At 38.4% G+C, this 14,675-nt stretch overlaps 2 protein-coding genes across 3 annotated transcripts; one reads left to right on the top strand and one right to left on the bottom strand.

The window, feature by feature from the left end:
* The first annotated feature begins 1,152 nt into the window (after positions 1-1,152).
* On the top strand, positions 1,153-2,947 carry LOC131005162 (nicotinamidase 1-like). Its single transcript, XM_057931980.1, has 5 exons — positions 1,153-1,943; positions 2,015-2,198; positions 2,269-2,402; positions 2,494-2,679; positions 2,751-2,947. Exons 1-5 carry the CDS (start codon positions 1,818-1,820, stop codon positions 2,829-2,831), a joined length of 711 nt encoding a protein of 236 aa, XP_057787963.1. The 5' UTR covers positions 1,153-1,817; the 3' UTR covers positions 2,832-2,947.
* Positions 2,948-3,828: 881 nt separating this feature from the next.
* LOC131005159 (protein EXECUTER 1, chloroplastic) lies at positions 3,829-10,570 on the bottom strand. 2 transcript variants are annotated; one of them, XM_057931975.1, is made up of 12 exons: positions 9,876-10,570; positions 9,406-9,522; positions 9,173-9,238; positions 8,702-8,808; positions 7,526-7,607; positions 6,392-7,093; positions 6,168-6,291; positions 5,908-6,077; positions 5,408-5,482; positions 5,239-5,331; positions 4,988-5,128; positions 3,829-4,454 (listed from the first exon to the last, which is right to left on the bottom strand). In XM_057931975.1, exons 1-11 carry the CDS (start codon positions 10,311-10,313, stop codon positions 5,036-5,038), a joined length of 2,067 nt encoding a protein of 688 aa, XP_057787958.1. In that variant the 5' UTR covers positions 10,314-10,570; the 3' UTR covers positions 3,829-4,454; positions 4,988-5,035. The 2 variants fall into 2 exon arrangements, with proteins under 2 accessions (XP_057787958.1, XP_057787957.1); XM_057931974.1 differs by having other exon boundaries at positions 3,829-4,322.
* Positions 10,571-14,675: the final 4,105 nt, after the last annotated feature.

Raw genomic sequence — 14,675 nt, 5'->3', positions numbered from 1 at the left:
CCGGCGGACGTCGCCGGTTTTCGCCGCATCCGGCGCCGCGAGGCCGGCGCCTTTTCTTCTCCCTCTTTCCTTCCTCCATTTTCTCCCAAATTCTCAAACTACAAACTTCCTAGGGTTTTTAAATTTTTTCATTTCAGATCTGCAAGTCGGTGGAAATTTTCCCATTTCAGATCTGCAAGTCGGTGGAGGATTGGGAGGACGAAAGCTGCAAGTCGCCGCCGCCAGTCGCGCCTCTCTATCCCTCGCTCGATCCCCCATCTCTCTCTGTTGTTGCTGTGCTGGTGAAGTTGCAGAGAATTCCAACCCCCAAATCCATTTCTCCGACCTCCTCTTCTCCGCCGCCGATCATGGCCTCCCTCCGGACACAGAGAACTCGAAGGCCGTACCCCTCCACCTCCTCGCCACCCTCTTCCGCGCCTCCACCTCCCTCCAACCCCCCTTCCGCGCCCTAATCCGCGATATAACCGCCAGAGACGGCGCCCCGCCGCTCTGCATAATCTCCGACTTCTTCATGGGCTGGGCTAACGAGGTCGACGAATCCTCCGGTGGAATTAAGGTAAAAACGACGCCGTTTTACCCCCAATGAAACGACGTCGTTTTGGTTCCTGTCCGGCGGTGCCATGTCATATTTCAGGTTATTTAAAAATGCCATGTCAGCATTCAATTTGGGGATTTTTGAAAATTGTGGAAAAATTGTTCAACCCCTTAAGTTCATGGAAAATTGGATAAAAAAAATAGTTCATGGAAAATTTTGAAATGGCACCAAAGTTCGTGGTTTTTCACGGCATTAACCCTTTAATATTTGACATAAATATTTAAACGTACAATATAAAAAACGATACTTATTTAAGAAAAATGTATGCGCTCATATCTCTTTAAAAGTTTCATATCAATATATATATATAAATCTATATAATATATAAAAGAGGAGTGTTTTTCCCTCTTTTATAAATCAACGTTAGGGGAATGGTACTTAACCCTATTTTATTTATGTTGTATAATTGCTTCCATATCAATAACATTTAGCTTTGTACATAAACAAATTAGCAAATACTTGAGTAAATGAAGTGTATGGATCAAATGGGTCTGATTCCTGGGGTGCGGGTCGGGGCGGTTGGACGCGGGTCACATGTCAATAAAAAAACACAGATAATTTTAAGTAATTATTGTTGTAATTAAAAGCAACAATCGAAATGAATAAAGATACGACAATTATTATTTTTACTTACGAGAACTTGTATTTTTTATTTATTTGGTCAAATAATTAATGTCTTAAAAAATTAATCATTGATACGAACAAATGTAAATATTTTACATTATCTTTTTTCATAATAATTTGTGCCACAATTCTCCGCGGCCGCGCCCTGAGCTGCGGTCAAAGCCGCCCTTGTGCCCGAACTCGCGCTGTCAGGTGTGGTTGCGCCCATGCCTTGTGGCACGTCGGCGCACTGCTGCCGACGGTCACGCCGTCTCCATCTGATCCGGTTTTATGGATGAGATGGGTCTCATGGGAGACCGAGTCAAATAAATTAATTTGATTTAGTTGATAAGCATATTTATATATGTTGAATATCCAAGCATTAGGTGCCGTGTATATCTAAAGCGATAAAGTCCGTAGTGATAGTGAGTGGATTTCCATTGTCTCAGAAGCCGCCAAAACTAGTAAAGAAAAAGTCAGTGGCTAAGCCGTTGATGTTGATGATGATGAATATGTTATGCCGTGTCCATATATTTAACTCGAGTCTTTGGCATCAGAATATTTAATTTCAGCAATTTTGAGCAGCTACCAAATCTAACTAAACTATTGGGGGGCAAAAATGGAGATTTTGAGAGATGAGATTCCTGTAGAGGAGGAGTCAGTGTTGATATCTGATGAGTGCAAGGCTGGTTTGGTTCTTGTAGACATCATCAATGGCTTCTGCACCGTCGGAGCTGGCAACCTAGTAAGAGAAATTAATTAAACTCTCATTAATTTCTTGTGTGTAAATTAATTGATGATGCATGCATGTCGCAGGCGCCAAGGGAAGCCAACACGCAGATATCGGAGATGATTGAAGAATCAGCAAATGTTGCCAAAGTGTTTTGTGAGAAAAAATGGCCTGTGCTTGCTTTCCTTGATTCACACCATCCTGCCAAACTGGAGCACCCTTATCCTTCACACTGTATCAGCGGCACCCATGAATCCAACCTCGTCCCTCGTAATTACCTTTGATCTGTATATATAATTATAAGTTATTTTTGTGAAAACTAGTGGTTTTGTTTGTCAAGGTCTGAGATGGATCGAAGAAGAGCCAAACGTGACGATTAAGCGCAAAGATTGCTACGACGGCTTCGTGGGTTCGATCCAGGAGGATGGTTCCAATACCTTTGTTGATTGGGTCAAGAAGAACAAGATACAACTTGTCAGTCTTTTCCTTCATATCCATACTTTGTCTACACACACACACACACACAAGCATTTAGAAAAGTGGTGTTAAGAATAGATGATTGCAGTTGGTGGTGGTAGGCATCTGCACAGACATCTGCGTGTTGGACTTTGTATGCTCCACAATATCAGCTAAGAACCACGGCCTCCTCCACCCTCTAAACGACGTTGTTGTCTACTCCAAAGCATGTGCTACCTTCGATTTCCCTGCTTCTCAGGCTGCAAACTCCAAACACCTTCAACCTCACCCTCAGGTATCATCATCACACACACCAATCCATACATATCTCTAGCGCTGGCTAATAGGGATGGTTTCGCATGGCAGGAGCTGATGCATCATATAGGGCTTTACATGGCCAAAGGGAGAGGCGCCAAGATCGCCACACAACTTACCTTTCATCACTGAACTCCATGTTATATAATATATACTGTGTGCAGTGTGCTGTGCAATCTCTACTAAACAAAACACATGTACCTCTATCAAATAAAAATGCTCATGCTTTCATCGACTTCACAACAAAATACTAATCCTTTAGCCTTTTCTTCCTGGGACAAAATGCCAATTTAAGGATAGAAGCTGTCAATCATACATGAAAACATAACAAGCTTATGAAATAATCAAGGAATAGTAGCTCAAAGTACCAAACTTTGATCAAATTCTGTTAATATTTGCATAATTATGTGTATATGAATATGATAACCTGGAAGGTTTTTTTTTTTTTTTTTTTTAAAAAAAAAACTCAGACGGTAGATTTTCCCACTAAAAAATTCGAAGATAATGAATCCTAAAATCCTAATTCGGTGGTAAACTGAACTTGGTCACAAAATCGAAATCAAAATCAATTAAAAGTACACAATAATTTCTACATAAAGAGTAGGTCTTGGGTGAGGTTGACCTCATAGCATGAGACGGGTCGGGGGCGCGGGTCGGGTCGGGTTTGGACGCGGGTCTGGGATAAAGTACACATTATCATTAATAAAAGTAACAATTATTGTGAACAAATGTAATAATTTAAAAACATTACATTTCTTCATGTCAATAATTACTTTTCATTATAATAACAATTACTTTGAATAACGGAGAAAATAAATAGAATATAGAAAAAAAATTAAATAATAATTTAAGTAATCATTATCTTGAGGAAAATTAACTATTGATATGATGAAATAATCAAATAATAATTCAAATAATCATTGTCTTGAGGAAAAGTAACTATTGATATGATGAAATGTAATGTTTCTAAATTATTACATTTGTTCACAATAATTATTACTTTTATTAATGAGAACGTGTACTTTATTTCTGGTATCCCAAACCCGCGCCCAAAACCCACCCGACCCGTCAAACCCGCGCCCCAACCCGACCCGACCCGTCTCATGGTATGAGGTTGACCTCACCCAAGTTTTTGTGCTACATAAAAACTTTTTATGGCGTGCAAGATCATAATTGTGGCCAACATTCAATAATTTACAGGCTATTTTCTCAATAAACTATGTTCACACGGTACAAAATAAAACTGCCATCTATGAAACAATGAACCTGTGGGGAAACCCAATGCATCACCATCATCATTCCCATACAACATTGGATGCTGAACTTGTTGACAAATGGGAATAGATGCAGAAGCTAAATATATACATAATGGAGCCAAGTGATATATACATTCTGAGGAGAAAGATAGCAGGACAGGCTGGGCATAAGTTAGATGAGCCTGTTATCAAGTAAACATTACTACTCAAAATTTCGAGTAGTAGGTTAATGTCACGACGACTACCGCTATGCTTGACATAGCTAACCAGAAAGGGTCAGCTACAAGGATTTGGCCTGATTGCTCAAAATCTCCAACTTCCCCACAAGTATGATGAGAGAGGACTCGGGCCATAATTGCCACCTCAACTGCACAAGTACAGAAAAGCATTATTCCTGGGCGACAGAAATTGTTGGGGAAGACGAGTTGCGTGGGGTTTCATCAAACACTTCCTCGACTAGATACCGGAAACTGGAATTTCCTTGGGCCCAAATCCTAATCTGGAAAGTGGAAACCAGAATATTTCATCTGAGCAAACATCATAATTGTCTTTACTGTTACCTACTAAGGGCCGCCAAATTAGGTCTTCCACTTGCATAGCAAAGAGTCTATTACTGAATGTTTAGTATTTTAACTTACAACTATTTGTTTAGTTAGGGTGCGTTCGCTTTGATGAAAAAGGAAAGAAAATATATATTTTCACCCTTTCCATCATTTTTACATATTTACGATGATAAAAAAATTTCTCTGGGCAGAGTGCAATATTTTCTCGGGCAGCTCATTTTCTCTCCAATGTTGGATAATATTATCTTTGGGTAGTGGTGTGAAAATATTTTCCAACATTTTCTCATCTTTCTACCTCTAGTAAACATATGATAAAAAAATGAGAAAAGTATAATATTTTCTCACCTTTTCTTATCTATCATTTTCCAATGAAAAATTTACCACCAAAGTAAACGCACCCTTAAAGCATATCCCATGTTTCAGGCAATTTGATTCACAAAGGGAACAAACGCAAAGCAATTGAACTTACCTAAGAACAAACAAAAACAATAACATCTGAATTTGATGTGACAAGTACTCAGTCCAGCAGCCTGAGTCGATTGAAGAATACCAAGAAGTGATATTCAGGAGCCCAGTAAACAAAACCAACAACAGGACCTCCTTTGATATACTGCACAAATTGCACAAGAAAGGATAAGGATCAGTAAATGTAGCCATTTGGAAACCTCCAAAGAGTCATATCCAGGGTTGAAACAAGTGCAAGTGAGCTAGAAAATTAACCTTTCCATCCAATATAACGAGTTCACCATCAACCCATCGAGGACTCTGAAATCCAGGCTCGGCCAATCTTCCTTGACCTCTATATCGAGCAATCTGCAGATTGATTTAACTTAGAGTGGTAACAAGACAATTATAGATATTAACTGAATACGCATAACATACAACATACCACCCCAAATTCTTCAGGGATAATCCCTTTATGAGGAAGCTGATACTTTTTTCCTACTTTTGCACGAAAGGCAACCTGCAAGTGAGAAGATTATATGCTTTGTTGAGATATTAATAAGCTATTGGTGCAAGAAGGCCACAAATTATTAATCTGATATATACAGAGCGGTGAACATAGTCTCCAGCTGATCATAGAACATAATACATATATCAAGCTCTAAGACATAAACATGAAGCTTCAGCAGAAAAGTGCAACTCCAGAATCCAGATATGGTTGCAGAAATTCATGCTATGTTATACATCATACACTCAAATTTACACATGTAATATACAAATATCAAGCCTGACAAATCGAGTATGATGAAATAATTGAAGACTGCGCTTCCAATCACCATCATGACAAGACCCAATCAACGACCTCGACTGATGCAAGTAGGTATAACATGCATGTGCTACAAACAACTATTTGTGACCTAATGGGCACTCAAATGAATTAACTACCTGGCCAGCTGGAACATAAGCGTCTCCAGTTAATTTAACAGCTTCAACATACTCATAAAATTCAATTTTTGAAGGTTTCTTTGTGCTCCCATCCTCATTCCACTGGCCAAATCTCCGCCTCATATGAATAACTTCTGAAGTGTAGAGCCCATGTGCACCAATGTATAAGCCTGATAGACATATATTTTCATAAAGCTACTGAAACTGCATGGAGCCATGAGAGAAAGTAACAGCAAGTGTTGAAAATCAAAATTAATCACCATTTAGTGGATCTGAAGACGAAGAAACATCAATGCGACTAAATGTGGTGGACCCGGAGAGTGGTTGACTGTTTCGAGCTTGATTGAGTGTTAGATTTATCAGTTCACCTACATCTTGAAGAACCTGCACATTTGACGAAATTATGCCTGAAATAGAAAGACTATGGACAAACCCACCTTGAATATAGTAAATGAATCTCCACAACTACAGAACTTAAACCAACCTTCATGGGAATCTTCCCTTTGCCAATGGATTTAACAAAATCAAGCATAAGATTATCGATGCTACGTTGACCTGGAAGCTTAGATCTTTTGTTTTTTGCAGACGGCCCATCACCACCAGGCTGGTGCTCATTGGCATCTTCCTCAACTGTAAATGTAAATGTCATCCGACCCTTTTTCTCTAGCCTTGCTGGAACACGAAGCAAGTCTCTAGCATGGGCACCACGAGACAATTTCTGGAGGAAACCGTCACCAACGACAACCTGAAGTGCTATTTGATGTTGCTCATCTTCCTCGGCTATTTCACTACCAGAATCCAGATCAGTGTCACTGTGCTCATCCTCATTAGCGCTTTTGATCTCATTGTCAGCATCTACACTTTCTATCTCATAGTCCTTTTCTTCATCCTCTTCATCTATTATTTGTTCAATCACCTTAGATATGATATCCCTATCGACCTTCTCTGGTGCTGTTACTTTCACAACCTTGACTTTCACACCAGGAATCATGTCTTGCAGGATATTATCAAAACCAATATCATCGTCCATATCTTCACCATCCTCTGTATCTTCAGAACTTCTTTCAAATAGCTTGCTTTTGTTATCTCTTGCATCACGAGAGTCCAGGCTTCTGGAACCTCCAGATGACTTGAAGGATGGAACATAAACATCTTCTGGAGCTCCTTTGCGCTTTAAGTAAACGGCCTACAAATCAAGTAATAAATATATTTTCATATTCAGGGCACATGTGTGTGCATGCTGCATACAGCGTGTAATCTCAGGTAAGAAATCAAGCAGGTCTTCCCAATGCAAATGCTGCCTTCTTAGTAATGCGAAAGAAAAGAGCAGCAGAAGTGTCCTGCATTTTACAATTCCTACAGGTAAAACAGCAAAAGTAGCAAATGATAAATTATCCAAATAGCCTATATCCATCAATACATCCACAAAAGTTGCATACTTGCATTCAAAAGAAACAATCCATTAACCAAATCAAAATGAAATAGCATATAAGCAGTGCAAGAACAGAAGTCATTTGACATTCACAGAATGTGTGTTATGTACTAGTTCACTTCCATCATATATAGTCATGGAGAATATACAGATAGCTAGTGAACCTTGAGGGATAAGAGAAGACACCTGCTGCTTATAATCGCCTCCATGATTGTCTCTTAGGTACACCTCAAACACGGGAGCGCCGACCGAAGATGTTGCCAACTGCCTGCCAAGAAGTTCAAATGGAAAACATAGAAATAAATGGTGATGTTCATCCTAAAGGTAACTGTAGAACTTGAAGGAAGAGAACCAGACTCCCCATGAAAGATCTAGCTTATCTTTTAGCGCACAACTATCACTCTGGTTCAACAAAGCATTTTGAGGAATGAACTACTACCCGACAAGAGTGATTGTAAAAAATATTCAACATCTTATGCACATCATGTTTACATATAAACATAAACATCAAAAATAATAAATGAAACGGGATCCCTCATTTTGGTTTTAGGGGACCTAGAAATGGCATGGGCAAAAAAATAAGTGAAGAAAACACCATATAACTCTTGTCCTGATACATGTAACTTTATCATAAGAAATGGAGGGATTAAAAAAAAAAAAAAAAATTCTCCCTTTAAATCCCCCATTTTTTTCCATCACTTTCACCAAAATAGAATTTCACTTTTGTAGAAAATGAGGGAAAAGAAAGGAGGGATTTAAAGGGAGAATTTTTTTATATGCCTCTTTTTCTCATGATAAATTTACAATGAAAGAGAACACATACGATTCCAAGTAGTTCCTTTTCATCTCTCACTTCATTGCCAGAAATTTTGTCCATTTTAAATGTTTACTTTTTCAGAGTGGAAGAATATTTTTTATAGATTCAGTAACACAAGTAATTTATGTCCTGATACTGCACTCCACAGAGATGAAATATGCATAGTTTTCTTGAGCATGGGAATGCAAAACTTAAAAAGTGAACTTCAAAGTACATACAGAAGTTGCGCATACTCCATACCACAGTGATGAATAAATACAAGAGCATGACAACAGATCATGTCACACACTAGAAATATTAGAAACCCTATGCCCCCAAAAAGAAAAGAAAGAGAACAAGGAACATCCACAGAGGAAGAGAGAACTCATACAAGGATCGTTAAGGGCTGCATCAATGTTACAGCCGACCAACTTTTTTTGCTAAGAATTTTTTACTAAAGAAAAATCATCTTTAACGATTGTAAATCATGAAGGATGCTATATAGTTAATGTGTGATTCTGCCCATAACTGAAACAAAACCTCCAAGCAGTGAGAAGTAAATTTACCTAGGACTGTAACTTCTAGCAATGTATCTTCCATACTCAGCGCTTATATGAATAATGCGACCATAAGGATCATTGGAATCTTCTGAAGTTCCAGCCCACCATCCAACCTGAATGCCAGGAAAAATTTATATAACCCAATACTTCAAGAAAAGAACTATGTGGGTGCGCTCTGGTCTTTTCTTTTCTTTTTTGCTTAATAGCAAAATGACAAGGCAGACATCAGAATTCAAGTACATAAAAACATATACAATGCAATCACATACTTGCACAAATTATTCTCATTGAACAGACCAGGTTGTACTCAGATTATCACTTGAAGCATATATTTGATGCTATAAATTATTTTCATTTTGCACATTCCTCATTGAACTAAGCAAGTAAAAGACTAGTGAAGGAAAAGATGGCTTTTAAAAACAGTCGGCCACATTTATTTACGAAATAAAGGCTCAATGTGCTATGAGGCTAACTCACCAAACCAGCCCCTGCATGATCACGTATAAGAGCTGCATCTCCGTATCGCTCTTCCTCTACAGATTTCTGTAATTAATTGAAAGATACCAGAGCAGTTAAATGTTAAGTAATTAACTGAAAAGACATTGCATGCAAAAGTAACGAAAACATAAAATACTTCTAAGCGAATAAAGATGGATAGGTAATGGACATAAAATTTGGAAACAAGAAAAAAAAAAGCGTGCAGGAACAACCTTTAGATGGGACATAACCCTGCCAACAGTGTCGCTCCTAGCAGCAGCTGCAATTGCCACCTTTATCCTAGCAGCTTCTTCATAATCCTCTCGTTCAATTGCATTGGCTAACTGAGACTGTTAGAATTAAGATAACAATGTCAGTAGAAGACCACAGTTCATCCCTCCAGAAAAAAAAAAAATGGTGGACTGCATTAACGAAAGAGATGCTGCATGTGCAACAACCGAATCTTTCATAGGGCCGAGATAATTTGTGCATCCATCACTAGACTATTATGAATTATGCCTATGTCTATAGTATACAGGTATTCTCACTTTCAACTGTGCTAATTTCTTCATTTTGATGAAGATATTCAACATATTTATCCTCCTTAAGAATACACATTCTTGGAACCACTTGCATTATAAAAATCAAAATTCAACTATATAAAAGCTTCCGGTTTGAACAAAAACCAACGAATATAAAAGACCTTCAAAATCGATACAATGCGCTCCTGCTCATCAACCTCGACGAAATGTTTCCTCCACCTCTCCCAATCCCACTCCTCTCCATCCTCCTCTTCATCTCCCCATTTCTCTGCCACAACCAGAGTTCCATCTGCCCTCTGATCCCTCAACGAACTCAAGTAATCATCAAAACGCTTAATTGCATTCCTAAAAGTCTCCTGAATACCGAAGTCCCACCGCCACGCGTCCTCAGCACCTGAATCGGAGCTATCACCGCCGCCACTTCTCTTATCGCTGCAACGGCAGCTGAAAGAGAAATCAGGAACCCTAGACAGAGAAACTCCCGATTGCAATCTTCTCCCGAGCTTGGAGGAGCTGAATCTCGAATGAACAAAGTTAAGCTTCTGGGGATTGGGATCCGTACGCGGCGACGGGAACGTCGGCGGGCATATCGACGCCATTGTTGAAGACCTTCCACTGCACTGAAAAGTAATTGATAAACAGATAGAGAAATATATACCGTTGTTACCGAAATCGGTGAAGCAATACGAAATTGAACACCGTGTTTCTATCACTACTGTGAATTGAGAGAGGAAGAGGGAGAGAGAGAGAGGGCGGAAGAAAAACGAAGAAGAAGGATAAGGATAATATACGAGTATTTTATGCTGACGTTGGATATATGCTTATGCTGCTGCCAATTTGACAACTTATTTAGAGGTTCTCAAATTTCCGTAAGATTTTCCCTTTTTAATTATTTATGCATTTTATTTTTGATATTTAACGTGGCCATCCCTGTGTCGGATTTTTTGAGTTGCAGAATAGGGATTGCCGGATGAGAATAGGGATTTTATTTTTGTGCTGCACGCTCGGCTTGGTCCGGCCAATGCAGATTTCTCTGGATGGCCAGTGCAGCCCCCTCGGGTTTTGTTGTTGGCTCTTTTGTGCTTGAGCTGTGTTTCTTCCGGCTTAGGGGGACGAGTCGCCGATGGGTTTTGGTTTGGCCGTAATCTGTGGCGGCGAATTTCCCGTCCCCCTGAACTGTGGTTTTGTTTTTTGGTTTTTCGTTAGGTCGTGTTGCGCCTTACATTGGTCCCTTGCTGTACTGCTTTTCGTTACACCGGTTTTGTAACAACTTTTCTTTCTTTCTTTTCAATAAAATTTTCATTTCAGCAGATGAGAAAAGCCTATATATCTGCTATTTACTGCGTCTACATTTTTGTACATCTTATTTTTGGCAAATTCCGCCTTCTGCTCCCATTTTTACGAATTTTTAGGAATTGTTTCCATCTTAATTAGTAGTATAAATTACTACTAATTACGAATAATTCTAACACATTGACAATCAAAATAATGCATAAAAATTGATATCTTTATTGAATTTATTCTATGTACAAAAAAAATATTACTCCATCCGTCCCCGAAATAAGTTCCTCTTTCTTTCTTTCCATTTTTGGACAACTACCCCACCACTAATAATACTTTATTTATTCTTACTTTTCACTTTTTCACCACTTCCAATACTAATTATAACACTTTTTCACCTTTTCATCACTCCCAATACTAATTATAACTTATTTTTCTCCACTATCAATACACTTTACCACTCTTCTTTAAAACCCGTGCCGTCCCCAAAGAGGAACTTATTTTGGGGACGGAGGGAGTACAATAATACAATCTTTAAAATTAAATAAGTAAACTAACTAATACTAACTAAATAACTAACTATGCTAATTAACCCGAACCGCCGGGCCGCGGGTCAAAAAATTTTAAACCTGAACCGGCCCAAGGCTGTTGGTGGTTCCGGCTCAGAATTGGCCTGTGGTCAACGGTCTGAGCTAGTTTTGTTGAGTCCGGGTCCGGTTAGCCCATTCCATAATTAATGAATCAAACTTGAGTTACAATTAGGAATGGCAATGGGCCGGATCTGGACCGGATCCTGCTTGGTCCAGATCCAGATCTATGTTTTTTTATTTAGATCCAGATCCGGTCCAGATCCATTGGATCCAAAAAAATGAGATCCAGACCCAGATCCATGAGATCCACTGGATCTCGGGTCCAGACCCGGATCCATAGTATTTTACAAAATAAATTCTAAGTTAATTAAATATTAAAATAAAATTCATAATAATCCTAATATTGAAACGATCTGCCCTCAAACACATTCTGTGAGATGTATTTGGGATTATTTCTGTGAGACATACAATCAATTTTATGTCTCTGTCTCTCAAACACATTATGTGAGATGGATTCGGGATTGAGGCAAAGCAGTATGAGGAGACCTTTGACTTGCTCGATCTGCCAAAAACTTTTCAGACAACTAACAACTCTTGAAGAATGTTCTCATCTATGTGAGTTTTGTTTACCCTCTTTTTCTTGAGAATTCAAGTGATTTGGGATTGTCTGCCTCGATCCCAAAACGATCTACCTCTCAAACCACTGCCTCAAGGAAGGAGATTTCAGGTGCACAGTTGCTGCTCATGCTGCTCTGCTCTGCAACAGACCGGAGGTGGGGAAGGCCGGAGGGGCTGCTACCGGAGGTGGAAGGAGGTGCGGCGTGCGCTGCTCTGCTCACGCTGCGCTGCTGCTGCTCACGCTGCTCTGCTCTGCAGTAGACCGGAGGTGGGGAAGGCCGGAGGGGCTGAGCGGCGCAGGTGCAGGTGGAGGATAGGCGAGGCTGGCGAGCGGCGCAGGTGGGATGGAAGAAGTAGGGTTTTCACTTTCCAAATCTGAAATGGATTTTTAAATTGTAATTGTAGAAGTTTATGTTTTAGGGTTAGGATAAAAATAAAATAATAAAAATATTATATATTTAATATTACCGGGTCCAGATTCGGATTTAGACCGGATCTGGACCGGATCTGGGTTTTATATCTTCTACTCCAGATCCGGATCCGGTTTTTTAGAGAGTGCTCCAGATCCGGTCCAGATCCGACGGGTCCAAAATTTGTAAGGTCCAGATCCGAAAAAAAAAGGGTCTAGATCCGCGGATCTGGACCGGGTCTCGGATCCATTGCCATCTCTAGTTACAATGCTCTATTACACTTCTAAATATTCACTTCGTCACGAAAATGAATACCCGTGTTTTCTTTTTGGTTCGTCCACCAAATAAGTATTAATTTTTTTTTGTAAGCATACTCCACACAACCCGCTCACAATAAAAGTGAGCCATTTTTCTACTCACACACACTTAATCAATTCCTTATAATCCGTGTCACCCTTAAATGAGTACTCATTTCGTGGACGAAGGAAATATCACATAGCTAAAATGCTCGTGGACGCGATGGATCAAATGATAATTACATCTTTAATAAAAACTAATAACTAATTAATAATCGCTATTGATTCATTTAGTTTGACAGTTACAATTAATATATACTTCATCCGTCTATTAAAAGTATGACACTTTTGGTGGACACAAATTTTAAGAAAATTTGTGGTGTTTTTTATGTAGTGGAGAAAGGTTCCCACCAAAATTTGAAATGAGCGGTTGAGATTGAATTAATAATTTTTTTTTTTTGTATATAATGGGTGTTTGTAAAGATAAAAGATAAGAAAAAGTGATAGGTTCATGTCTTGAAATGGAAAGTATTATAATTTTTATGGACACCCAAATAACAAAATTGCTATACTTTTCATGGACGGAAAGAGTATAATTTTTCACATATTTCAAATCATACGTGGTGGAACCAGGGGGCTTGGGGGCTAGAGCCACCTCAAATTTTGAGATATATATATATATATATATATATATATATATATATATATATATATATATATGGGGCCGCTCCAATGAGACCCCCTAATTTTTGTGAGATCTAGGGCACGATATGATGCGTTTATTTTATCAATCCTATGTCTGATATTGTATCTGGAGGGTGGTTTTTTTTCGCAGGGTTCGAATCCTGGAGGGAGCAGAATATTTTAAATTTTGTTATTCATCAGTATATATTGCATTGTTCATCTGTATATACGGCCCTGTTCATCAGTATATATTTCTTATTCATTACGAATTTTTTAAATTTTACTTTTCATCAGTATATACATCTTGTTCATTAGATATACGTTTTATTCATTAGTATTATATGTCTTATTCATTGTACTCATGTTACACGAAAAATAGGGGGTCTCACTGGAGCGCGCCCCTATATATATATATATAGGAAAAAGTTATACTAAGAATGTTATCTTTCGTGAGAAATGAGAGTGGTTGAATAAGCCAGCATATAGTGTTGCATAAGCTGCTTGTAATGACTAAATAACGAAATTCAATTAATTAGATAGAATTTTCGCTCCCTTCAGGATTCGAACCCAGGTAAAAATGTTATTCAATCATTACAAGCAGCTTATGCAACACTATATACTGGCTTATTCAATCATTTTCATTTCTCACGAAATATAACATTCTTAGTATAACTCATTCATATATACGCGTGTGTGTGTGTTTAAACCTATTACTCCCTCCGTTCCTCAAACATCTTTCTAAGGAAGGGTGACACAGGGTTTAATAAAAGTTAATTGTTTATTTGATGAGTGGAGAATAGGCCCCACAAAAAATAAGGATTGTAAGAGTAATAGTGAATGCAATTATTTTCAAAAATATGTTAAGAAGATATTGTGAGGACGACCCAAAATAGAAAGATAGGAAGATGTTTGAGAGACGGAAGGAGTATAAAATAACCTTATTTTACAAAGTTGATTTGCTTGTTATATGTCTTCATATATACTTAATTTAAGATTATTTGTGTTATTTAAAACTATATAATCTATGAAAATATTGTTTGATATTATTACTATCATACTTGTCTTTTATTACTATTAATTTT

The sequence above is a fragment of the Salvia miltiorrhiza genome, chromosome 1, assembly GCF_028751815.1.
Source record: "Salvia miltiorrhiza cultivar Shanhuang (shh) chromosome 1, IMPLAD_Smil_shh, whole genome shotgun sequence".
NCBI lineage: Eukaryota > Viridiplantae > Streptophyta > Magnoliopsida > Lamiales > Lamiaceae > Salvia > Salvia miltiorrhiza.
This window is presented reverse-complemented; position numbering and strand designations above follow the sequence as displayed.